At 31.4% G+C, this 25,662-nt stretch overlaps 5 protein-coding genes and 2 long non-coding RNA genes across 18 annotated transcripts in view; 3 read left to right on the top strand and 4 right to left on the bottom strand.

Moving 5' to 3' along the window:
• Window positions 1–4,463, bottom strand: part of LOC100643418 (Krueppel-like factor 6) — a 290,325-nt gene extending 285,862 nt beyond the window's left edge. Inside the window, exons 1-2 of one of the 3 annotated variants that reach the window (XM_048410690.1) lie at window positions 4,141–4,463; window positions 2,298–2,775 (exon numbers count right to left, since the gene is read on the bottom strand). The gene's annotated coding sequence lies outside the window, so the exon portion shown is untranslated. Of the gene's footprint in view, window positions 1–2,297 lie in introns of all 3 variants that reach the window. The other 2 variants (XM_003399894.4, XM_048410691.1) reach the window with 2 other exon arrangements.
• Window positions 4,464–4,697: 234 nt separating this feature from the next.
• LOC100643779 (fatty acyl-CoA reductase wat) lies at window positions 4,698–9,055 on the bottom strand. 2 transcript variants are annotated; one of them, XM_012315204.3, is made up of 9 exons: window positions 8,937–9,055; window positions 8,420–8,599; window positions 7,775–7,868; window positions 7,446–7,691; window positions 7,196–7,341; window positions 6,815–7,114; window positions 6,357–6,638; window positions 6,004–6,261; window positions 4,698–5,924 (listed from the first exon to the last, which is right to left on the bottom strand). In XM_012315204.3, exons 2-9 carry the CDS (start codon window positions 8,584–8,586, stop codon window positions 5,816–5,818), a joined length of 1,602 nt encoding a protein of 533 aa, XP_012170594.1. In that variant the 5' UTR covers window positions 8,587–8,599; window positions 8,937–9,055; the 3' UTR covers window positions 4,698–5,815. The 2 variants fall into 2 exon arrangements, with proteins under 2 accessions (XP_012170594.1, XP_003399944.1); XM_003399896.4 differs by having other exon boundaries at window positions 8,420–8,608; window positions 8,937–9,053.
• Window positions 9,056–10,097: 1,042 nt separating this feature from the next.
• On the bottom strand, window positions 10,098–18,942 carry LOC100643541 (WASH complex subunit 2). 4 transcript variants are annotated; one of them, XM_048410664.1, is made up of 12 exons: window positions 18,834–18,942; window positions 18,375–18,503; window positions 18,110–18,298; window positions 17,885–18,036; window positions 17,438–17,801; window positions 17,218–17,344; window positions 16,965–17,153; window positions 16,599–16,879; window positions 16,172–16,494; window positions 13,182–14,662; window positions 12,957–13,096; window positions 10,098–12,868 (listed from the first exon to the last, which is right to left on the bottom strand). In XM_048410664.1, exons 2-12 carry the CDS (start codon window positions 18,486–18,488, stop codon window positions 11,369–11,371), a joined length of 4,860 nt encoding a protein of 1,619 aa, XP_048266621.1. In that variant the 5' UTR covers window positions 18,489–18,503; window positions 18,834–18,942; the 3' UTR covers window positions 10,098–11,368. The 4 variants fall into 4 exon arrangements, with proteins under 4 accessions (XP_048266621.1, XP_048266619.1, XP_048266620.1 ...); XM_048410662.1 differs by having other exon boundaries at window positions 18,724–18,866; XM_048410663.1 differs by having other exon boundaries at window positions 12,957–13,078; window positions 18,724–18,866.
• On the top strand, window positions 14,930–16,251 carry LOC125386057. Its single transcript, XR_007225888.1, has 3 exons — window positions 14,930–15,020; window positions 15,307–15,493; window positions 16,147–16,251. It is a non-coding gene; the product is annotated as an uncharacterized LOC125386057 (long non-coding RNA).
• On the top strand, window positions 17,338–17,766 carry LOC125386056. The gene is made up of 2 exons (XR_007225887.1): window positions 17,338–17,472; window positions 17,608–17,766. It is a non-coding gene; the product is annotated as an uncharacterized LOC125386056 (long non-coding RNA).
• Window positions 18,846–23,155, top strand: LOC100643904 (YY1-associated factor 2). Of its 3 annotated transcripts, XR_007225885.1 has the most exons (6): window positions 18,846–18,966; window positions 19,240–19,768; window positions 20,043–20,517; window positions 20,626–20,986; window positions 21,084–21,248; window positions 21,323–23,155. XR_007225885.1 is itself a non-coding variant. In XM_048410693.1 (5 exons), the coding sequence occupies exons 3-4, from the start codon at window positions 20,341–20,343 to the stop codon at window positions 20,962–20,964; spliced, it is 516 nt and encodes a 171-aa protein (XP_048266650.1). In that variant the 5' UTR covers window positions 18,846–18,966; window positions 19,240–19,768; window positions 20,043–20,340; the 3' UTR covers window positions 20,965–20,986; window positions 21,084–23,155. The 3 variants fall into 3 exon arrangements, 1 of the variants encoding a protein (XP_048266650.1); XM_048410693.1 differs by having other exon boundaries at window positions 21,084–23,155; XR_007225886.1 differs by lacking the exon at window positions 18,846–18,966 and having other exon boundaries at window positions 19,094–19,768.
• Window positions 23,029–25,632, bottom strand: LOC100643663 (periodic tryptophan protein 1 homolog). Of its 4 annotated transcripts, none has more exons than XM_012315205.3 (12): window positions 25,487–25,632; window positions 25,337–25,430; window positions 25,200–25,261; window positions 25,017–25,126; window positions 24,771–24,947; window positions 24,571–24,678; window positions 24,335–24,509; window positions 24,094–24,252; window positions 23,905–24,013; window positions 23,727–23,817; window positions 23,410–23,646; window positions 23,029–23,329 (listed from the first exon to the last, which is right to left on the bottom strand). In XM_012315205.3, the coding sequence occupies exons 2-12, from the start codon at window positions 25,397–25,399 to the stop codon at window positions 23,166–23,168; spliced, it is 1,455 nt and encodes a 484-aa protein (XP_012170595.1). In that variant the 5' UTR covers window positions 25,400–25,430; window positions 25,487–25,632; the 3' UTR covers window positions 23,029–23,165. The 4 variants fall into 4 exon arrangements, with proteins under 4 accessions (XP_012170595.1, XP_012170596.1, XP_012170597.1 ...); XM_012315206.3 differs by having other exon boundaries at window positions 25,506–25,524; XM_012315207.3 differs by having other exon boundaries at window positions 24,771–24,944; window positions 25,337–25,588.
• Between the last annotated feature and the right edge of the window lie 30 nt (window positions 25,633–25,662).

Below are 25,662 nucleotides of genomic sequence, written 5' to 3'. Positions count from 1 at the left end.
TCGTAAACCTGACAATTATACCAACTCGTACCGTGGACCATGAGTCGCAAATGAAATAACCGCGAGCGAACTAATAACCGTCCTCTCTGTCTCTTTGTCTCTTACTTCGCACCATCGTGTCCATTCTAATGCTTGTGCGACTGTGACAAAACGTTATTCGTTAGATGTACAACGTCAGTGAACCAAATTAGGAACGTACAACCGCAAATTAAGATGCGCCTGGCCGTTTCTACTGTCTATATTTGGAATATTGTACCGTCTATCTATACAAAGTCATATCTCGGACCACCTTCGCGATACCATCAATTTCCAGTTGCAACGACGCTCTTGTCTCGGAAATTTACACTTTATGAATATTTTCACTTTTAACCGGTATATTTTAATTAAATCTTATCTGATACAGCGAGGGGAATGTATCCAATTAAGAACTTAATTCTCGAATGAATAACAATTTTATGCGATCAAAGTGAAGTAATACTGATTCGATCTCAGTCATTGAACAAACTGTATTCGTTTGAGTTAATGGCTATAGAATATGGAAACGATGGACATAATTTGCCAATCATGTTTGTCAGGTAAATAATCGAATTAAAATTCCGTTTGTTGTGGTCACACTGGGGTGCTAAAAGCCTCAGCCATCGTTCCAGTTTATTGCACTTCGAGGCGGTAGGTCCCAAGAGGAGTATGTGACAAAACAGAGAATCCTCTTTAGGTTGTGCACTCCCAAGAATCGCATAAATTTCAGAACTAGTTTGTGAGAATTTAGTTGGCTAGTAGCCACGAAGGTAAACGCATCTACGACGGTTTTACAAGAACGAGTACCTGCTTACACCTGGCTTTGTAGGATCAGGTGCAAGATCGATATTCTTTCCGTTTCTTTCTTTTCCTAGCCACATTGTAACATTCACGTTCGCTCTTTCAAATTTACGAGTACGATTATTAGATCCAGCGAGATTTTAATGCATTTCAAAACGATTCAACTTTTCTTATTAGAAGTTCTATAGAAGATGATAAGCTGGACCATTAATCGACTTTATCAATTTTATCTCATATTGCTAATTAAAAGTTTAAATAACGATTGGCTTCAAAGGGCGTGTACTTTTTCCTTTTTCTTGAAAAAGCAGATAAAATGTACAATGGCATATTAATAAAAACCAAGAACAACGGTACGTATCGTATGTATATCGTCGATTATTGCCAAGAGATTATCAATGAGTGTGTACGTCTATTATGTGGTGCATATTGCATTGTGGCCAGCAACGTGTCTCGTACAATATTATTTGTAAACATTTACTACACTAATATATATTCTTCTTTCGATTCCTATTCTGTGCACATTTCAAATAAAAATGTTCAGAAAAATATATTTAAAAAATGGATAAGGAATCAAATTATTATACAATTACTTATTATCAATGTTTTAGAAAATAGCAAACAATTATAATTAAGATATACGACGTATTACGAGAATATCCTCTAAGATTCATAGACCCACCGGGACTTTCAACATGAAATATTTTTAATCGCACATATGTACACGGTGTGGACATTAATATTTATGATATATAATCAGCGAACAGTTTTAATTAAGCAGTTTATTCTAAAATTTGTGATGGTGATCACAACTCGAAAAACTTAAGAAATAACTACGCCAGAAATACAACACAGCTTGCATTCCTGTGTGACAGAGCGGTGGAGGACAGACGCAGACAGGAGGTAAAGATCGATAGAGGTTCGTCGACTCGACAACTGACTAGGGTCTATATACTGCTCGACGTTACTTATGCTTATAGTCATAAAAATTATAATTACGTTACACGCTACAATAATTGTTTGTTCAAATGTAATTGTCTATTCAATTATAAAATTGCATATCCTATTTATTTCCACTTAAACGAAATATATAAAAAATAATGTTGCCTCGAATGAAAGAAGATAAAAAATGGCGGGAAAGAACTGATACGAAGGAAATATGTTTGGTTGGTAGCCATGAAATATTGTTCATCCGAAATTTTAATTTGACAGGCCAATAACTATTAATTAAATTTTGACCTACCCTTGATTATCAACCAAATTGAAAAACAAAACGCTCGCTCAATCGTGTGAAAATTACTTTGAACAAATGTCTCAAAGGAGATACAATGTATGGTTAAAGTTTATTTCAATGTACAATATTTCGTATGCACCAATTTAATATGTACTTTGATTTTTAAAACTCAACATGTTTATCGGTGTAACAAAAACAATGTTTTTTCTGCTTTTTTACTTTACGATAAATATATATGTTTTTTACTCACCAAGCTTTCTATCAAGATGATATCAGGAACCGATCTTCTCACACTTGACTTAATCCGAGTAATGGCGTTTCTGGCATTGGCTATCACAGAGTTTCCGCGTGAACGAGAAATTACTTCGAATTGTCATTGTTGCAATTGACGCATAAAGATGCAGTTGCAGGCACAGCACGAAATAAAACGAAAAATCACTTTTGACGAAAGTTCGATAAAAAAAGAATTCAGTCACTTCACATATTCACACGGAGTCTGGTTCATGCAGTCAAGTGATTCGTCACAGGTACAAACGATTGTCAAAAATTTGTGTCCGTACAAAAAAGCTTTCACATTCTGCGATATCCGATTACCAAGCGAGCCTGAATGTTGTTTTAATGAAAATTATCATTCACCACAACCGTTACTTCCAATTTCGACGCGTTTTGTTCTTCATTTCGTTCGTACGAAGACTGTGTGGCCATCGTTCACTGCAGTCTAACGACACCTGACACCAAACAATATCGATATATCGATATTTTTTCCAAACTGCACTACAACACCATCTTCTGATCGATCGATTCGAAATGATTCATTTTTGCGAATACTGTGATACATCGATTTAATTCAAGTGATTGTATTTTGTTTCATTTGCAAATTAATCGATTACGAGAAGTGGCAAGGGCGTTCTTCGTAGTTCCCCGAGATATCTACTTGAATGAGTGATCGTTTTTCAGTTTAAGTTTGTTTTGTTGATTTTGTAGCGTGTCATTGATGGTCGCACGGTTAGTCACGTACATAAGGTCACCTGACAACGCTATTGAAAACATAACGCACGGTAAATTACTGCTTCGAGAGACGGCCTGTGTTTATTGTTATTATTTATCGAACATAGTTTCGATTATCGGGCGCGGTTAGAAATACGCAGCGACCATCACCAAGCTTGTTTCTTACGTTCTATAAACTTTTGTTCGAATGTAATTTGAAAACGTTCGACAACAAAACTGATTCGATGTTTCAATCGGGATACTTTACAACGCTTAATTAAACAAATCATGATATCTAATACTCGAATCCACTGTCGCTGGACATATCTCCGTTGAATTTCGCTTCTGGACGGTTGAATTTAAAATGCGTGACGTAAATCATGGCAAGGTCTCGATAATCGTATGCAATGGCATATCTCGAAATGCTTTGGTTTTCCTTGTCACAAGCACATAAATGAATTACTCGAACAACATACTTAGTTCGGCTTTGGCTACCTCAAATCATACTTGAGCCAACGTCTGGTCGTTTACTTGGCTAATTAGATTGACAGTACGGATACAATGTAACAGTGCATCCTTCTAACCGCAAAAACAGCGAATAAAAGGATGATCCGACCGTTATGTACGATCTATTCAAGTTTGCCTAGTTGTATCGAGAATTTTCCTGGAACTATGCGTTGCCACAATGGGAGATGGGATGTTGACGAAATAGTTGGTTGATCACTAAATCACGGCGCGAAAGGCAAACGAGTTGCACGAACGCATGAAACGAGTGGACGGAGCCGCTGCTGGCCGACTGCCGACGGTCGAACACGCTCGGATCCCAACGATCAGCTGATCGGCACGCGCGCTACTATGGTAACCAACGTCAGCGGGCTCCGGTAGGGTTGCACGCGCACACACGACTTTTGGAGGGCGCCCCGTACGCCAGCCGCGCGGGCCTGATAATATAGTAAATACGTGCGTCGTTGGAGTTGGTGCGTGCGTGCGTGCGCACACACGTGGTGTTAAAGCGTGTACGTACGCGATGTTCGTCGATGACAAAACACGAAACGACCACGATGAAATTCGACGACCAGAGACAAAGATCAAAGGGGAAAATCTACCTTTCGCCTTCTCCGTTTCTTTATTTCCTTTTATGTTGTCTCTCGCTCGTTCGTTTGTTTTTTTCTTATTCCGCGATCGAAGCGCGGCACACAAAGTCACAAACGAACTTGAAGACTCCGACTGTGTGCAATCGCAATAGATGGTTTAGTTTAGAGTACTGTGTGACTCGTCACAAGAGATCGACAACGGTGACCGACGGTATCTCTGACAGAAAGGAAAATCACGAGGTAATCGTGGCGCGAGCGGCAACGTACGCCATCCGCTCGTGTCGGCAGTCGGGCGTGCACTGCCTTCCTGAGTCGCCGGTTGGTTCTCGATCCTCGACTCTGTTCGCTTGAACCGCTTGCCTGCTCGCGCGGCCTCCATCCCCGTATCGCACTACACTCTGACGCTCGATGTACGATGGTGGCGCACAACTTACCCGCTTCTTTTCCTCATCTGCCCTTCGATCCATTCCTGTTATGTATTATGTATTTATATAGTATTTCTCCAGTCTTGGTTATACCAAGCTTTTATAATACTTTTAATATCATGATTAGTATCGAATACAAGCATATTACAGCATAACAAATTTATTATTCATATTAAATGGGTTATATAAATCTTGATACACAGCCATAAAAGATACACGAAAAAGTTATGCAAAATCTTCCTCCCAGCTCTCTATATTTTATTCCTATTAATTCATTTTAATTTATAGTTAGAACAAGTCTATAAGAATTGTAAAACTTAAGCTAATATTTTAAAGTAAAAAATAGTATTGAAATAAGAAGGATATGATAACTACTAGTACATCCAGTATTTAAATAGGAAAAAAAACAATTTCAGTAGTGCTTCGTACTACAATAAATCAATCAATTTGTATACAATGTGCCTAGCATGTAGACAAGACTGTAGTCGCACCTATTAACAACGCGGCTATAAATTGAGAAGGGACTCCTACGCATACATTTCATTTTCATGATTAGAAACTTTTTAGTTTGATACGCTCGGTTAAAAATTCTCAGTGAACAAAATCTTAATCTTTAATTTATTTATGAAAATATATTTCTATATGACATTTCAAATTTCTATTTTTTAATATAACTATTTCACTTTTTTTCATCTTATTTCACAATATAAGAATTTCAATAACGCTTCTGATACCTTGTATTTCTTTTTACTTGTGACATTAATTCATTAAAAATATTCCTATATAAACAAGTTAATAATTTGAAATAAAGGCTTCACATATTACAAAATGCTTAAAGATTATATAAATTATAATTATTGTAGAACATTTTTAATATTTTGCTTATATATAAATAGTATAAAAATAATATAAATAAAATTTGTAAATAACTTGAAACTTCTCTAGTTTTCTATTTTGACCAAATATAGAAATGTCAGAACCAACAGAATTAGTCAATTATAAAACAATCTTAATATTTCTTACAGAATATGAAAGCAAATATTTCCTTACTTAACAAATTGGATATTGTAATAAAGTTAAGAGAATATATACATTTTATTTTAATAAAGATAATATAGCTTTGTGGCGACATCTATTATCATTATAATGAAATAAGTTCGATAGTGAACAACTGTTTGTAACAGGGATGTACACTTTAATAGGAAAAAATTGTTTTAAATCTAATGTAGATAAAAGAACTACAATATTACTATCAATAATTATTAGTGTGATAAAGGGCAAAAAGACCAAAGAAAACTTATGAATGATATCGCAGCCCATAAAAGTAATAGTGATATTATTAAAATGATTGTATTATGCGCTAGACGTAACCTACAATATAAAAATATTTCATGTTATTATGTATAGTAACAGTAACTTTAATTTCAATAAACATTGAAAAGAAACGTACTTGTTATATCTGGCTAGTCCTGCTTCTACTGTGTCCATAGGATCTTTTAATAAATACATACGAACACCTCTTATATGATAATAGAAGTATTCCTTCCAGTCCAAGTATTCTACATTAAGGCAAAAAATTTGTCGATCAGTAGAATTCATCTTGTTCCAAAGTTTTATAACATTGTCATTTTTAAACTTCCATTCATTTACTGCGAAGTAATGTATCACAGTGCTGAATTTATGTATTTTTTTGTATGCATCTAATAATCTAAAAATATATTAGTGAAATATTACTATTAATTCATGTAATTATCAATGTATGTTATCTATACATAGTTTATAATTGGTATATAGGATACATACATAGGTGTCCGACCAGTGAGATGAGCCAGTGTATCACCGATAATTGCTGGTATTATGTGCAATAAAAAAGTATAGATATTGTGAAGAAATAAATATCTATTGAGTGTCAGTGTATAAACCCAAATAACTTTTGTACTAGGTACTATTAATCCATAAATTTCATTAAGCTTCATAAATTCACCCCAAGAAATTGGTTTTTGACAAGAAGATACCGAATTATAAACAGGTATTTTTTCCTCATCAGGTAAATTAGAAAATTGGTCTGACTTTATTGCAACTTTTCTATGAAACAAAATAATTATTACCAGTATTGAAATTTATATCTCTTTAATCTAAATATAATTCTTTATTATTTCATTCTATCAATTCTTTTTTATGTTTGTTTATGAATGAAATGGTATTACTCAATTTTCATACTATTTAATAGTAAAATTAATAAAAAAATGACAAAATACTACCTATTGGCAACATCCCAAGCAGAGGAAATAATGTTGGAAATAACATAATCAGCTGGTATGATATCTGCTATATTTTCTTCTTTACAATGCAATGTATGTAACAAACCTATACCACTACCCATAACTACACCTGTGGGTCCATACATATTATTTATCCATGCAGAAATTGGTTCCTTGTAAGTTGCTATAACGATACTGGGGCGTACAATGCAAACTGGTAGACCATCACCGTACTTTAATACTACATTTTCTCCTAGTGCCTTAGTAAATACATATGTATTTGGCCATTTATCAAGCAACCTATTATACAGAATATTTGCAGTTCATTATAATCATTCTTATTCAGAAAATTAGAATTTAGAGTTTTAAAGCAATACTTACATAGGAGTCATTTGTTCAAGTCTTCCATCATCCAACGTATCCAACAATGTTAAAACTTTATCTGCATCTATAACATCTGTATAGTGTACTTCATCAATATGCTTACGTACACAATTGGAAAATGCAGTTGATACATGCACAAAAGCCTATAGATAAAATTATTTGTAATTATTAATAATTATTTATGTCCTTAATAGAATTGGTCTAAGATATTTCGTATAGAAATTACAATAAGAAACGTTAGATATACCTTAAAATTTGGTAATTTTTTTGCAAATGACAATAAGAATTTTGTGCTTCTGACATTGATGTTCACTGCAACCCGAATTTTTTCGTCAAATCGCACAACTGCAGCTGCATGAAAAATAATATTCACATTCATTAAAGTCTTTTTATCTTCTGGCGACAGTCCATAATCTTCTTTCGCTGCATCGCCTTCTAATATTACTACTTTTTGCAGAAAATTCGGTTGCTCGCATCTTAATTTGTCGTATATCTAATAAAAATATTATACAATTATAATACAATTATTACAATTCATTTGATAAGATACTTTATTGAAGCGCTTATTCTACTTACAACTTCTTCGAAACTTTCTTTATATCGTTCCAAAGCAGTTTTCCCCTTTTTCGGTCTCACTATCATATATAATCTTAAAATATCTGGACAGCTTCTACAAATATACTCCGAATGGAATACAATGACTTATTATGCAAAATAATATGACATAATTACATTAGGTCAATGTATTATCAAACAATGTATAGTACATAAAGTATCAATCGTATTAAAAGTACCAAAAACTTTAATTATTCCTATTATTAGAATATATAGAATATCATGAATATTAAGGACCCATATATAATAAAATTGAAATTTAATTGGTGTATTTGTGTAATTTTTCACGAAGTAATGTAGTTGCTGTAATTACACACAAATTTATCTCAGCTATACGTAGAAAAGAATTATTTCATAAGCACCGGAAGTACCTTTGAACCGATTATTCAACAAACGAATTAAGAGGTATTAGCAATCAATAATGGCATGCCATGCCCAGAAATTACAATTACGAAAAATATCAAAATTGCAGAAATAAGAGATTATTAATATGTTTTAGGCACAAAAGTACGTCGTAAGATTAAATAATCGCTGTTAATTTATTGTTTGCATTCGTTTGTAATACGCAAAAAGTTATTGAAATATAGTGTCGTGTCAGTAGAGTACCTGAGCAACTTCTCGATGAGTAGTTTTCCTAGAAAACCCGTACCCCCTGTTACCAAAACATTGGTATGAGAAAAAAATTCAGCTATTTCGCTTTTTTCATTTGACACCGTTGGTTCATCAAAGGTCACCAAGTCGTCTATATATAAATTACTTCCACTTGAAGACATCTTGATGATCTACCTGTTAAACCTCGGACAATATACGTAATTTAGTATAACAATTGTTCAGCAAAATTTTATAAGATAAAAAATGATAAAGCAAGGCAATAAGATGAAATGTATCTAGAATATAAATGTGAGTTTTGAACAGCTCAGTTAAACATTATTTGAACCTTATCTTGTCTTCTTCTTGAAATCTACATAATTCATTTCTTCAGTTTTTATATGAATAATTTATAGAATAATCTTCATAGTATGAAATATGGAAACAAATTTAGAATAAAATGTAATTACAAGAAACACATTGATTTAAACAAAAATTGTTAAAGGAAAGAAAAAAAAGTAACAGTATTCCTTACCGAACAAAGTAGCAGCTTAAGTAATACCTCTGATGTGAATTCGACGACGTTTCAGTTTCGACTGTAAAGTATTCCGACTGTGCCCCAATAGCTTTAAACGGATATATATTTCTTCAAATGTACACCTATTCAGCACATATGAAAGTCGAAACTTGTGTATGCAAATTAAAAACAGGCCATTTAGCTTTAGTATTCTACTGAATTATGATAGTTGGATTGAAGTACTGAGAAAGCAGTACATCATATCGATGTACGGGAAAATAATGTTATGTGTTTTGAAACATTTTCTAAAACATATTTACATTGAATTGGAAACGAATATATATATTCCGATATAATCGACTAAAAAAAATTCTTCCAGTAATTTAATATATGTGTCGCTACGAATTTCAAGTAACTGTAGATTGAGCATCATATTTATACATGGTATTACATAGTCATTGAAGATCTTGCTTAACTTCTTTTAGTTTATAATAAGCCATTTTATTTTACAATACTGTAAATATTTATAGAATTTATGTAATTTTACGTGAAATTTAACACTACGCTATATTACACAATAAGAGTTAAATAATAATTTTTATATGTGTAATCTTTTATTTATTCTAAAAACAATTTCCATTGACTTTTCGAGTGTAAATAATCTTTAAAAGAAGAGTAATCCTTATCATCATGAAGAATAATCTATTACGTAGGACAATGTACAAAATATGTACCTGATAAAGTATAACAGAATAGGTGTGCTTGAATTTTCTGAAAACAATGAGTTCTATTTTATTTTTAATTTAATTCTTTTAGTCAGATAAATTTTGTTTATCTTTAAATAATTTTAATAGAAAATTATTCTGACTTAAAAAATTACATAATCACCACAATTATATAAATATAAATTCATTTCAATTGTAACTACATCGGCATTGTTTTAGAAATACCGGATGCACCTTTGAACCATTCAATGATCTAACTTAACATAAATTTATAGCCGAATAACGTCATTTCTAATGCATCAAAAGTTAAACGCTTTTCACTTCGACTTTTAATGAATTATGTATGGTATCATTCGAGAATAACGAAAATTCGAAAAATAGATTTTTCGTTAATGAACAGGAAACAAATTTCCTTTTCATTTTATTTGATAATATTAGGAATTAAATCTTTAAATATAATATAAATGATATTTATTTCGTTTATTTATTTGTATTTGTACTAATACATGTTTCATAGAGAGGATGCAATATATACAATAAAATACATTATCGAGTGCCACATATTGTCAACAAATAAATAAGATGAACTATACAGGATGTCCCTGAAATTATAGTACAAGCGGTCGGATGACGATACCACATGCAGAAATAGGTAGTAAAAGAAGAATAACGACTATTCATTTAAGGCTTTATTTTCACACGAAAACGTGAATTTGAAAATGTATCATGTGCTCATGTATTAATTGCAAATTTCGAATTATGAAACTTCTGTTTCTACTCGTGTCTGCGTTGTTAAACATGGGCAATATCACGATTTGTTTTTTGATTAGTTGAATGATTCTTAAGAAGTACTAATCCTATCCTTACTTATAAAAACCTTCAAATTGAATATAGAAAAATGAAAAGTAATAATTATTATTGCGGAGAAAACATAATGGCAATAACGAGAAATTAATCGTGGCAGCATATATATTCAGTAATAGTCACGAGCAGAAACTTTTGTAATTCGAAATTTTCATTTAATGCGCGTAATGTACTTGAATAAGTTTTCAATCTTATTTTCATCGGAAACGAAACTTTCTTATTCAATTTATTTTTACATGTAAAATCACCACCTGACCGCCTGTGCCATGATTTCGCAAACTCCCTGTACATAAATTACAGAGGATATATGATATGCGGTATACGTGAAAGCACTGCTTGCAAATTAATTATGCAAAATGATTGTGTAACAAGATGGCAACCAATCAAGCAGTATTAATTATTATCTTATTTGTCTAATATTCTGTTGTTCGTTGTCCTCGATACTTAATAAAAGCTTTGTCTTATGATTTTAATATTTTTATGATTTCTATTTAAAACAGTGACAATGAAAAAATACTTTAAAATATCTGTGGCAATATATGTTATAAACCATGATATATTTTGCATTCCTATATAAAGAATAAATAAAAACAAATACATCTTGTATATAATTAAATTTTCTCCTATTATCTTTGCAGTGACGATAACTTGAACACACCGCGTTATTCACAATTTATACACATTTAATCATCCATTTACTTAATTCTCGATTATTATTTTAATAAATATACAATTTGGAAAGTATTATATATGTTCAATTTCGATATTTTGTGTTCTAATTTCGAACGAATTTATAAGATGTATACATTAAACAACAAATATAAATAATATATATATATATAATTTTAGAAAAAAATATATTTAGTCATCTAGTAGAGCACTCAATGGATCTTCGCCAATCTTTTCAGCTGTCTTTTTTAGATCCCTTGTCACCGCTTTTTTAACGATCGAACGCGTTTCTGCTGAGTTTACCTGTGATTCGCTTGTGAATTTCTTACCGAAAATATTATCATCGTCGTCGTCGTCGTCAGAAGGAAACAGCGACTTCGACGTGACAGTGGTTTTCTTTGAAGCTGATGTCTTGGCGAAAATATCATCTTCTCCGCTCGATTGATCGGCAAAAATATCCGTAATATGCGAGGTTCTTACGGTCTCGGTAATGTTGGTTAACATATCATTTTTACTCGATTGCTCTTGAATACTTCCAGAATCTGACTTCTGTGTTTGATCGAATGGCTCAGAGAACAAATTTGTGTCGTTATCATCATTACCAAATAAGCTTATTTTCTTCGCAGTTTGCTCCATAGAATGTCTCTTTTCGGGTATGTTTTCTATCGTCGACTTTTTTACAACGGATCCAAATAAACTATCATCTTCGTCTTCTTCATCGAATAAACTAATCTTGGTATCCTTTAAAGGCTTTTTCACGGCTTTAGTTAAAGTCGTCGAAAACAAATCGCTTTCCGCATCATCGGTAAACAAGTCCAAAATTGGTTTCTTCGTAGTTTTTTCTTCGATGAATTTCTTATTACCGCTAGAAAACAAACTATCGTCTTCGGAAAATAACAAATTCTTTCCTTTTTCTGGAGACGGTGTTTTCGTAACAAAGGCAAATAACTGACTGGGATCTTTCAACGGATCGTGACTATCATCTCGTAACGGATCGATCATTTTTTTCGATTCGTCTTCGAATTTCGTGTCCTCTGATTTGGATTCCTTTTTAATAGCGCATGAAATTGCAGCGTTTACATTGGAAGTGGTACTAGATTCGGATAACGTGCTACTCTTTTCTTCCTGTTGCTCGGTTTTTCCCGTTTCTGTCTTTATATCGTCGATTTGTTTAATATGCGTGTCTTTCAATACTTTAAAGGTAACGGGTGGCTTTTCAGAAACGACTTTCTCAACTGGGGAGAGAATAGGCGCCCTACCAAACAGTGTATCTTCTTTCTGTGGATCCTCTGGTAAATCAGGTGGTACATCAAATAAATCTTCTTCGTCCGTAGACGGTGACAGTAAGGTATTTTTGTTAGCACTCACTGAACTTTCCTTACTTATGCTCCCTAATTCAGATTTATCATCCGCAGCCAAGAATATATTAGTATCAGGGGCTCTATAAACATTATCGTTGGTAGACGAAACCAAGTGGTCAGAAATCGCGGCGGTAGTATGAGCAGCACTGATGTTCCCAACTGTAAGGGTCTCTTTATTGAAAATACTTGACGATTGATTAACCTGATTCTCATCTTGTGAATTATTCTCAACGAAGTCTACGGTATCAAAGTCGATTCCGCTTTGTCTGATAGCGGATTTTCGTGCTTGCCTACTTTGTGGTCGGCGTCTCGCTTGTATCCTAACCCGAGTCTGAAAAATGATAAAAAGAGCAAAAATAAATAAACAATATGAATTATTTTCATTTTTCAATATATTTCAGTGATGTTTTAGTAATTACCTTCGAAGCGGTAGTAGACAACGTCTCTAGCTGGGCTGGTTCATCGAAACTAATGGCATTTTCTGCATTATTTTCATCCGAAATCATTGATTGCTGTGATTGCTTCTGCGTAGTACTATCTTCTACAAAACAACATTTTCCTTTAGGTCAAACATATTATGTTAAAAAATGATAGATGAAGATACAAACTATAAGTGTAGAATGTAAAAGTTATATCTTCGTTACCTGATACACTTAACGGCGAATTAGGACCTTGTGTGCTAAGACATCCACCGTCGTCGCTATCTCTATCCGCTGCACTATCTTCTTCATCTGCCTTTTCTTTGCTTTTTCGCCATACTGGTGGTGTATCCATAGGTGAAATCAACTTCAAATCGCCCATTCTTCCCATCAAATTTTTTATCTTTCCAGAAACCACGCGTTTCGCTGCCTGATTGTTCTTTTCAGGCGAAGATAACGTGGCAGATGTATGTATGTCTAAAGATTTTGGAGGACTCTTCTTTAATTCATTTTCACTATTTTGCATAGGTTCACGTTCGTCAGAGCTACTAACTCGATGCATATCTTTATCATTATCTTGTTCTATGTCCGTGGACGCAGTAACAGGAACGTTTGATTCTTCAGATTTCACAAAAATGTCAGAACTATTTGATATTTCAATATTTTTAATAGAATGTTCCTTAGTATCCTCTGTCGTCTTCAAATTTAAATGTGCATCCTCTTTTGTTTTTTCCGTTGATACATTTTTGGTACTGAACAAATCGTCATAGTCGTCATCCTCAAAGATTAATCCATGCGATCCAATGGCAGTAGAAAACAATCCGTTGCCCGAAAGAATATCGCTACTCTTACTTTTGTTCTTTTCAGTGGATACTTTCTGATCCGTGATATCTATTCCGAATGCAGCCGTTTCTGATGGCTGTTTGTTATCTTTCTGCTTTTTATCAATTGGTTTCTGGGCGGAAAACAAATCATTCTCATCGTCGTCGTTGAAAATATCAGGCTCATTTTTAGTTTCGCTTTTGACAGGTTTCGTAGCAAATAAATCGCCATCTTCGATATCGTCGTCGTCAAACAACCTAATTTCCTTCGATGTGGCAACATTTTTGCTTTTCTCCAAGCCATTATTTCTTGGTATCGTGTCTCGAATATTGCTTGCAAACAGATCATCATCAGGTATGTCCAGAAATTTTCTACCAGAGGTACTGCTTTCCTGTTTCGCAACCGGTTTCGGTATTATACCAAAAATATCAACGTCTAGCGAATCCTTATTATCGAATATATCGATTTCCTCGTCAAAGAGACCTCTGCGTTGCGTGGATTTTATTTTATCAGAATACTGAGAAGTTAATAAATCGGAACTCCTTTGCGATCTAGAACCTGAGCTGGTCGTCGAAAACAACTCGTCACCAGAGTCGGAATCGTCAAATAACGAAGGCATCTTTGATTTTGCTGGTTTTGAATCCGCTTTCGGTAACGGGGGTGGGCCAAACAGATCTTCGTTCTCGAATACGTCGTCTTGCGCTATAGACAATACATCCTCGATCGATTCTTCCTGCGGTTGATTATTTGTTGAATTTAAAATTGAAGTAGCATTCGCTGGATTCTGTGTACGTGCAGTGAAGAGACTGTCACTGGTGATTTGTTCCCGATAGATCTCTTCCGATTTTAAACGCGTTGATGTCATTTGTGGCTGGAAGTCAACGCTAAAACAAAACGATCATAAAAATAGAAGTAAAGAATAATAATATAATATTCTATTAAAGTAAATTCAAACTTGTTTTATTTTCTTTCTTTTTTTCTATTCCTTATCTTGAATTAAATTAAAAGAATAGTATTTCATTCTCTGTATTAGAAGATATGCGTCATTTATGGTAGAAGCTTCCTTCTGAAGAATACGTTACAAGATTACAAAACAAAAGCAAATAGAAACATGAAACTTAAAACACATGCGTATTAATAAAATGTATAGAGTTAAATATATCGTAACAAAATCAATAAGGCAACGCTTGCAGATTAAAAAATGTGGAATGCAATGTCTAAAATGAATTTATATGAGAAATGGTAAGATTTCATGACGCTAGTAGTTTCTTCAACGAAACAATTTCTCATGATTCGATTATTCAATATCATGTGTACGCGAAACGTAATAAAATCATTGAATACACTTATAACTGCGATGCATTAAAATGCAAAAATAGGTATAACGATAATATAGTTCAATACAATTTCCGATATAGTATTATCAATAACTCGCGGCAAAACAAATCCATAATTGCATGTAATAAATTCTCAAGAGACATAACGTGATAATTTATGACGTGCTAAATGAATCAATTGCTATTGACAGAAATGAGATTACAGCGAGAGAAATCTTGTCTATAACAAGTTGGCATGCGAGATTGGATCCTAAAAAATTGAATCACCATCCAACAAAATATAATAGCTTTTAGAAAGTACGAGGATCTATCCGTGGAGACGTACTATAGAGATTAGAAACATATGCACCATTCAGACAGGCATATAACAGGACTTTTGTAAGTGATCTGATTTTAAATCAATACATATATACTTGTTAAGTATCACATGGACAATAATATTATTCATTGTTCTACATATCATGTTCTTATACATAAAAACTAGAAATGTTATATATTTAACCGGTCACTTAAAACGATGTAATTTAATTAAACATATTCCACTAACAATATGATACGGAATTTATTTGTGTAAATTAAAAAATTATTATTGCATTAAGGATGAATAATGCTAAATGAATAATAGCCATGAGATAATGTAGTACTTACTAGATTTCCTATAATTAGAAATAAATGTAATTAAAAATGTGTTGATCGAATATATGCCTACAAGATACTAGTTCTGAACGAGATACGAGTAAACTAAAGGAGCTCGCCTTGAGCTCGCGCATGTAGCCGATACAATCACCGCAATGTAATGAATGATGACTAATGTTTGGATCATCAATTCAATGACATTTGATGTACATGGCACGTGTATTTGTTTTTCGCGCGTATAAAAAAACAATGACGATATAAATTTTTATCAATATATTATCAAACATGGTCCGACAATCGTAGGGACGACAATACCTTTATTTTTAGCAAAATATATTATTGTCCATAATCTAAATCATCTGATTTGTTATTTAATCTAATTTACCTGATCACAGCAATAGTAATAAAATTGGCACTTACCCTATACTTGAACCACCTGTATTATTAATACTTGATGGATGAATTGATATTCCACTGCTGTAACTACTTTCATTAACAAGGTTTGAATTTTCTGCATTATTCCTTGCTGTCACAATAGAGTCTTGTTCGTTAATATTATTGTTCAGAATAACATTTCGCGAACGATCAAGTGCCGATTCATTGCTAGCACTAATTTCATAATTTGCTGGTGTATTACTTCCAGAAGATCCAGATGATTGAGTTCGTGATATCCTACGAGATAGCTTACTTTCAATCTCTGAAGTTAAGATATTTCCAAATATTGATACTTCCCCTCCTGGTTTCTAAAATATTACATGAAATATTAATTTTGCAGTTCCATTATGATATTTGTAAGTGAAGTATTTTGTTAACAATAGTTATTTTAATAGTTAGTTAGCAATCTTACCTTTTTATTTAGTTGTTGATGTTTAGACGATCCGAAGAGGTCACCAACATCTTCATCATCGCTAAATAAATTAGTATTTACGTTAGTTTCTGGAGTACTCGTAGTCATATTACTAGTTACTGATGATGCTATCTCTAAATGATTCTTTCGCGTTCCTTCTGTCTTTGCCGACTGATTATTATTGCTAGAATATTTATTTTTTGTAACTGTATTTTTCGGGGAAAAAATGTCGGAATCAGCATCACCGAAAAGATCATCGATTGCAGATTTTGGTTTCGTCGCTGTAAATACAGGTCTTCTTATTAAACATCTTGAAAAGACGCAAATATGTAAATTACAAAGTCTTATAAGCTACGAGAAACTTACAAACAGTACTAATTGGAGGCGGCACATCGATGCTAGCAGGTATAATATTATTCTTATACGATTTGATTTGTCTTTCCTTGGATGCATTTTCTGCAAATTGATCATTTAAAAATCCTTTACTTCTACTGATTATAGTTTTAGATTTATCGTTTAAAATATTTTCATCTTCCTCTGGTGTAAATAAATCATCTGAAAAATATAATAAAAATTAAATATGGAGAAAAATCAAATTAAATTTAATTCATGTAAATACCTTTAAATCGATTTATCGATGCCTCATTTTTTTCATCTACAACAGGTTTTTCAGTCTGTCGAACTGTACCTAATCGCTTGGCTAACTCTTCTGCAAAATTTGGTGTTATATTGTTCGGCAATGGTATCTAAATCAAAGTATGAAGATCTTATAACATGTATGTGTAGTGTAAAGAACATCATACAAGAGTATATATATTAAAGAAAAAGGAAATAGGAACCTTTGATGTATTATCAGCAGGAGTAACTGAATCAGGTACTGAATCTATTTCATTTTGACTAAGTGCATCCATTTTGTCATTTCCTATAATATATGTCATATCATTTCTTTTACTGTAATCCGATTCATTCAAAGAAGGTAGTAATCCAACAATGTTTGTTTTTGGTGCAGCATTCATACTGTAATCTTTAAATGCTGCTGTGGTATCATCTTCGCTTTCTGATTCTTCTTCTTCGTCTACTTGTTCAGATTCACTGCTGCTACTGCTTTCTAGACCAATTTTATTTGAATTTTTCCATTTTTCTGAGCCAATGACATAAGGCAAAGGCCGATCTTGGTATGGATTATTTGGCCCCAATACAACGCTGTAATTAAATTATCGATATTTTATTTATATATGTATAATAAAAACAATAATAAATAAAAATAATCTAGCAATAATATTTACCTTAGTACTACTTTATTGTCCTCTTCTTCACTATCACTATCAACAAACTCCATTTCCTTATATTTTTCATACATTATATTTAGGCCTTGCTTGACACTTTCACTCACACTAGCTATGAAATCTGCAGTTGCAGAATCTTCATCCTTACCTTGCTATAGACAAATTTTGATATAGTAATAATTTTAAAAAGTTACAGTATCTTACATTGTAAAAATCTCCAACTACCTTCACTAATGTTTCTGCTTGTTGTCCAATCTCTATATTATCCTCCTGTACACGGCTTTCAATAAATTGAGTATTGGCTAAAGCCAAAGATGTATTGGTAACATTATCTATAAATATTGCTGTTTCATTTAGTTGTGTTGTCAGTGAATCTAAGGCTTCTTGAGTTTTATTTGCCCTTGATACCACATTCTATAACAAATATTGTCGATAAATATAAATCTTGTATAAGTATAATTTTAATAAGCTACACCAATTTCAATCATACGTTAGAAAATTGCTGCAGATGTTTAAGGAGTCCTGCATCACCTGCTAAACTCCATTCCCTTCTCTTTTTTCGCATTTCATCTGTAGTCCATGGATGATCCCATGACTTATCCATCCCATTTGATATGTCCTAGTATATCAAATTTCTATTATATATACTTAAAACTATTTAATATATTTTTCCTAAATACTTAACAAATTTGGCAAAAAGAAACAAATTTTCATATTATTTTCATTATACTAATTTTGTTCCATATGAAAAAAGTAATATATTAATCTTTATTATTGTTTATATTTGTTAACCTTGAAAGTTTTAAATGTCAAAACTGGTAAATGGTTATACAACATACCATACCACCTAGCCCAATTTACTATAACAGACTGTTATTTATCTTCGTAATTACATTTACATACGTTGCATTATTTTTTATCAAACTTAGTAAAAGAAAAAAACACCCACTTAACAGTTGGAATTATCAAGTGTCCGGCACTGTCACAACTACTGTATGGGAAAACTTTCAGGAATGTGTGAAAGTTAATCTGAGGCCTATATTTTGCAAGCTGTTTTTTGCTTATACGTCATAAAATAGAGAGTACGTAAAATGCTACAGAAATACTTAATAAGACAAAGGATTAAAACAATTAAAAATTTTGTATACAAAACATCTTTTTGATATAAATTATCTGTTTGAAAATTATAATATATCTTTTTCTTTATATTATTGTGAAGTAATATTCGTAACAATTTATGTTTCGTTGCGTTATCGTGTTATTTAAAAATTTAGTACAACCAATACGGTAAAGTATATTAATATGTATCATGTTTCTCATAATTAAACAAGTAGAAAAGGGCCTTTCTGTTACAGCATACAACGTTGGTCCATACAATGTTGCCAAACCGAACAGTATTTTAGTCCATAGTCCGTATTCAACATTCCGCTGTTCGACCTATAGAGGAACAGCGCTGTAGATTGTTTGTCAATATCTTCGAGTTAGTTGATTTTTACCAAGTTTTATGTGTAAAGCAATCGTTTTACAATAACACAAAACATAAAAAAAATGTCTTGACTATAAATGTGTCAGAGTGTCTAGTGTATGTGTACAAGACATACTGATAATACTGACAAGGAGAACATCGTATATGTGGAATAATGCTACTTTTATATGCAAGTGAAGAATTCCATCTGTTTCATTAGAGAAAAGAATGTTTGGAACCTTTATACCATAAATAGTATTTTAACTTTCCACAATTAAGATTTTATTATTTATACATTACCCCATGGATATTTAATATAAGTTTTTGAAGTGGAAAAGCAAGCATTTGTAATACAATAACAAAAAACGACGGATAACCGTTACTGTGCAAAAAGTTCCATAAATTGGTACTTTTAATCGGTACGTACGTATTAAATAAATATTTTATCATAATCTATAGAAAGATCTATTTTATTATAAATTTTTGTAACAAGTTGATTTAATTTTTTAAACAACATTTTATAGCATAAACGTACGTGTGCCTATGTATTAAGTAACAATAAATATAACAAATTTATTTATCATAAGATATAGGATAAATACAATCACGAATACATTGTAAAATTTTTGTTAGACATTAAAAATAATTTATTTGTCACATTATGATAAGAAATGTATATTTTATTTGTTCTAGATATACTTTAAAACATGTACATCAGAATGTCACAACAAACAGATATGTATGGCTTATATAGCAAAGATGAATACATCCGACAATTGTGTATCTTGTTTAGTTGATGCACAGAATATTATCTTAGGCAATTGTCCATTTTCTTTATTGCATATCTTTATTCCTGCTCTTTTAGAGCATTCTCATTGTCATAAAGTATACAGTGTTCACAAAATCACTTTTAATGAGGCTGAAAGCACGTACAGGAAGGCTAACTCTCTTTTGAGAAGGTACAGTGTTTTACAACTGACTTTCATGAACAATGAACCATTCGGGAAGTGGAAAACGTCAGGCGAAGGTTTTGGAAGAAAACTATTGGGACTGCAGTGTTTGCACATATAGAAATACAGCAGAAGCATTTAAGTGCCTCATGTGTGACGTCCGTAAAGGAACTTCTACGCGGAAACCCCGTATTAATCCCCAACTTGTGGCACAACAGGTTACAATACTATAGTATTTCACTATATGTTATAAATACAATAATGTATAATAAAGTTACAATACGAGTTAATAATATATAATCTTATTAATGTTAATTTATATGTAGGTTGCGCAGCAACAATATGTACCACTTTTAAAACCTGGAAAGAAGGAAGGTGGAAGTGGGGGTAGTACAACTAGTAGCGGTAAAGAAAAAGATCGTAAATTGGACAAACCACGGCGTAAAAATAGGCATCCACCTCGTCTAAAAAATATAGATCGTAGTACGGCTCAGACCAATGAAGTGACAGTGAACAATGTTACTGTCGTTATTACCGAATATAAGCCCAAAGTGAAAAAAAGTTCAGATCAATCTGGTTTGTCTAGCAGTGCTTCTTCTGAAAATGGAAGTCAGCATGATTCTAATCAAGACTCCAGAAGTCTGGATATAGGAACAGATGCTTAGCTCAGTGCTGTAACACATATGTGTATGAATTAATCTAATTAATATATTATATCTGTCAATCTCTATGGACTATGGTCCATTCTGTAGACAAAAACAACCATTTTGTCTATATGTTACAGGTTACGTAACATTCAATGAGGTCAGATGTTTTATGCTATCAGTGGAATCATTAAATTATGTCTTCAGTATAACGTAAGAAATATGTTGTATATTGTTGCTACATACTGACATAAAAAAAAATTATTTCATAACAGTAATCTTGACATCTAAAAGCAACAACAAAAGTTAGTTAAATTTATTTATTTCATAGATTGATAATATTCTAAATTGATCTTTAATATTTAATTACATATTTTAGATAATTTTATTTGTGCAACTTCGGATATTACGTATTACTCTATTTATATAATATTAATTGTAACAAATGCATTATATGCCTTAATATGGCAAATGGAATTTGATACACCCATTGTTGACATAACAATGTCCACATGACTTTCATTGAATCTATGACGCCACTGCCAGAAAGCATGTTGTAACATTATTGTTAATTAGAATATTTTGACTCATTTATGTATAATATGAGATATTTATCTTGTTTATTTAATAATTGCTGTGAAGAAGAACTAAGAAACTGGCATTGGTACGTATATACCTTTATCCCATTCCAAATTCGATCTGTTCCAAGCTTTACACTTTAATAGCAGTTAATTTCACTAACACAGAAATTTTTAATTTATATATAGATACATATAAAAAAATATGCGATTAAATTACATAACATACTACATAATATAAATTGAAATAGGTATCACATGGTTTAATATATATTTTAGATAATATCTGAATTTGTAACAAAGAATTTTGTTAATTTTGGTTGCTCACTATTCTCGTTATGAAACACGACAGATGTAACTTTTATGTACTTCTTATATTGCCTCCATACTTTAATAGTATTAGGATATATAGATTCAATATAATATTACTCGAAAATATTTGACCAATTTACTAAATATTAATTTCTTTATGTAGTAAAATCACAAATATTGGAACAATATTACAAAAGACTATCGTTTTTCTATTACTGGTACTACAGCAGAGCATAAAAGCTGCAAAGCTAGCTCATATTAGTAACTGCCCAATCACTTGTAACTGTGATTTATAGTTCTTTTTATATTTATTTTTACATATTTTACGTTACCAGATAAGAAATAGCATTATCGAATTGACTCATACAAAATTTATTGTGACTATAAGGACCATAAACAATATGATTATTTCATAAGTAATGGAAAGATATTAACATGCTATACAACCAATTCTTTTTAAATCCATGTAAAATATTTGTATGCTAGTTAGACTGAACTATAAAATGTAATTTGTCATTAAAGTTAATATTCTTTATCATAAACATGAAAGTAAATAATACTTTTGCAAACATTTATACATATTCAGGTACCAAAAAATTATATAATCATGCAATGTTTTAAAGAGTTTATAACATAGAAAAATGAAATTGTAGTGGCTACTTCTCAATTGTTTTCCATAAATGTCATCAATTTTATAAACTTTACAAGATGAATGTAAAATTTGCGTTTAATATTTGTAAATTAAATATATCTGTAAATCATTTTAGTTCACTTCAGATAAAAAATTAAAAATATTTTAAATCACATTATCATCGTGAAGATAATGTATTTTTAATCCTTTTACAATTACAGCAAATGCTTTATACTTTATAATGTACAACTTCAAAGTCCATATTTCCAACTACTGGAATCGTTCATTGATTTTAGAAACGATATTTTTTTAATAATTTAGTAAATATTATGATATTTCTATATTGGATCAATACAAATCAAAAATTTATACCAATTGTCTTCAATGTGTAAAAATATGTTAAAATAAAATTGGATTTGTGTGTGTTGTAAATTATTAGAACAGAATTACATACTATGTTGTACAGATTGTAAGACTTTCGAAAAATATTGTTGAAATTAACAATATATTATTACGAAGAAAAAATAAATTACACGTTTTAAGAAGAAAAAGTACAACTTTTAGTTTAGTCTTTCAAATATGCGTGTTCCTTTTATTTATGTCAAAACAATATACAAGTAAAAAGTAGCACAAGTACCTATGGATATACAATCTTTGGAGATCTTGCTGTCAATATAATTTGTAATCTTTATCGTACTTGTTTACTTATTCCTTTTCGTCCTTTTAGATGGTGTATTAGTTGTATTTAGATTAAAAATCGTTGAATTCTTATCTTCAGTTACATCCATCATTTCTTCTTTTTCTTCTTGTGTTCTGGTATCATTGATATTGCTTTGTAACTTCCGTTCCCGAAACCTTTCGCGTACTATTAAAAATATATATTAAGATGCTAACAATAACAAAATTATTATATAGAAGTTTGGTATTATATATATATTAACATACCTTCTGGTATTTCTAAAAGATCAAATATTTTATAATTATGTGATTTATTGTCACCACCAACAGCAAATACAAAAGGATTATCTGGGTTGGGTGCAAGACATAACAAAGCACCAAGATTAGTCTTTTTTTCCCAAATAAACCATGGTTCTTTGTTGTTAATAATATCCCACACCTTTATGACACCGTCGTTTGCTGAAGTAACTAAAAGTCCAGGGCATGATGAGCTAAGTGATAAACCTAAAATCATAATAAATTTAGTTATAATTCATATTTATGTATATTACACATTATTCATACATCAATTTTATATAATTTACCTATAACTTCTTTTGTGTGAGCATGTACATTCCAAATTGATTTGTCTTTCCTGATATCTATATATTGTACATATCCATTAGAGGTACTGACCTAAACCAAAAATAACAATTAAAATAATTTCAACCAGTATAATGTAAATTCTATTTCAGACAAAAATAATATATTTCATATATTTACTAAGCAATAATTTGTATCAAACGAATTCCATAACACTTTTTCCACTTCTCCTAATGCATCCCATGATTTTACAACTGTTTCATATCTACAGTCAAATAATCTCACCAACCTGAATAAGAAATTAAGCATGTAAGTATTTTAGTTATAATTAAAAAATTTCTATAAATGATTGAAAACTGATAGACATACGTATCTGCGCAACCTGTCAATAAGTAATGACCTTCGTTTGGATGCCACTTTATTGTCTGAATTTCTTCTTCAAAAGATGTAAATTTATTAGCAGGTGTCCCAATTTCTAAATCCCACAACTGAACTGTGTGATCAGCAGATGCACTAGCAAGTACATGTCTACAAAAGTATTAAAAAAACTGCTACATTAGTGAATGTATGAAGTTTCAAACAAACATTTTAATTGGTAGATGATACTAACGTATAATGTTTATTCCATGCTAAATCTAATACAGCATCTCTATGCCCAATATAGCTTTGACTTCTCTTTTTATTTGGTTTGCGACCAAGTTTATAGGCTGGTTCTAAAGAATCCATTAAATCTAAATCCCATACTTGTATGATAGAAGTCATATCACCAATTGCACATAAATTACCTATAATAAATAAAAAAGTTTATACAAAATTTGTAGCTGCATAAAAATATTTCATACTTACCTGGTTTTGAATCTGAAGGGTCAAAATCAAGCCATTCTATACATAATGGGAATGATGGTAACAATATATCATGATGACAATAAAATGAATCTTCATCTTGATTATATACTAAAAAATAGATAAACTTGTGCTTTAGAAATTATTTATAAGGATTAAAGTATCTTCATTAAAAAATTATGATTTTTATTTGATATACAAACCAAATACTTCTAGGATACTGCCACCTCCTTCTACATGGCCTATTAGTACAAGATTGTCGTTACTTTTAATAATATCATCATCTTTTTCTGAATCATCATCTTCTCCTGTTATAAGAGGGTCTGCTCCATCTTCCTCAAAACTTGCAATATTACCAATATTACAGTGTATATTACCTGCTGTATATTAACACCAATTTTTTAAAAAGTTAAATTATTTATGTTATAATATGATAATATTTATCTTACATTCGTCATCATATTTGTCAAAATTATATTCATCTATTTCAGAGGATCCTACTCCACTTTTTTGTTTTTTAACTTTATTGTGTTTTTTATCTGAATCATTTTCAACAGGTCTAAGAAAATTGAAATATTTTTACTGTTGTAAAATACTTTTTTAAAGCTATCAGATATTACTACAATACGTACGGTGTTAATTCAGGTTGTTTGTGTTTTATAATTTGGTTTAATTCTTTTGGAGTTAGTTGAATCTGAAAAATTGGTAAACTATGCCCATTAGATTAAGCAAAATAAATTTCATACCAAAAATATTAAAATTGATTAACCTTTGCAGGGTTTGTAGAAGCAACACCTTTTTTTACCCACGTTGTGCACGGTATTATACTCATTTTTAAACTATATATCTTTTTAAATTAACGTCTACAATAAAAATATTTACAATTATTTATGGAAACGTTGAATAGCAAGAATAATACCTGATATTAGGTGTCATACGTATAGCATGTTCAATAAATTGTACGTTGTAAATCTATGATTTCAATTTGAGGTACCGACTTTAGGAAATTTTATGCATGTTCAATGTTCAGTATGTTAAGAAAGTGATTATTGGGAATTCAATAATTATTAATTAAATGTGAAAAATAAATACGTT

This window comes from Bombus terrestris, chromosome 12 (assembly GCF_910591885.1).
Source record: "Bombus terrestris chromosome 12, iyBomTerr1.2, whole genome shotgun sequence".
Taxonomy (NCBI): Eukaryota; Metazoa; Arthropoda; class Insecta; order Hymenoptera; family Apidae; genus Bombus; species Bombus terrestris.
Note: the sequence above shows the minus strand (reverse complement) of the source record. Positions and strands in the feature narration are given on the sequence as shown.

Bases quoted from the DNA above. Each gene is read 5' to 3' on its own strand.
- LOC100643779 (XM_012315204.3), bottom strand. From the start codon at position 8,586: ATGTCTTCAAGTGGAAGTAATTTATATATAGACGACTTGGTGACCTTT. The intron at 7,342-7,445 runs GTATATCTAACG...TTTTATCTATAG, and splicing joins AAAAATTACCAAATTTTAAG to GCTTTTGTGCATGTATCAAC. The intron at 6,639-6,814 runs GTAGTATTTTGT...TTTGTTTCATAG, and splicing joins GCTTGGGATGTTGCCAATAG to AAAAGTTGCAATAAAGTCAG.
- LOC100643541 (XM_048410662.1), bottom strand. The intron at 17,802-17,884 runs GTAAATATTATT...ATTTAATTACAG, and splicing joins GACAATAAAGTAGTACTAAG to CGTTGTATTGGGGCCAAATA. The intron at 12,869-12,956 runs GTAATTACTAAA...ATCATTTTTCAG, and splicing joins TGTCTACTACCGCTTCGAAG to ACTCGGGTTAGGATACAAGC.
- LOC100643904 (XM_048410693.1), top strand. From the start codon at position 20,341: ATGAACCATTCGGGAAGTGGAAAACGTCAGGCGAAGGTTTTGGAAGAA. The intron at 20,518-20,625 runs GTTACAATACTA...ATTTATATGTAG, and splicing joins CCCAACTTGTGGCACAACAG to GTTGCGCAGCAACAATATGT.
- LOC100643663 (XM_012315205.3), bottom strand. From the start codon at position 25,399: ATGAGTATAATACCGTGCACAACGTGGGTAAAAAAAGGTGTTGCTTCT. The intron at 23,818-23,904 runs GTAAATATATGA...TTTTTGGTTTAG, and splicing joins TTGATACAAATTATTGCTTA to GTCAGTACCTCTAATGGATA. The intron at 23,647-23,726 runs GTAAATTATATA...TTATGATTTTAG, and splicing joins TCACACAAAAGAAGTTATAG to GTTTATCACTTAGCTCATCA.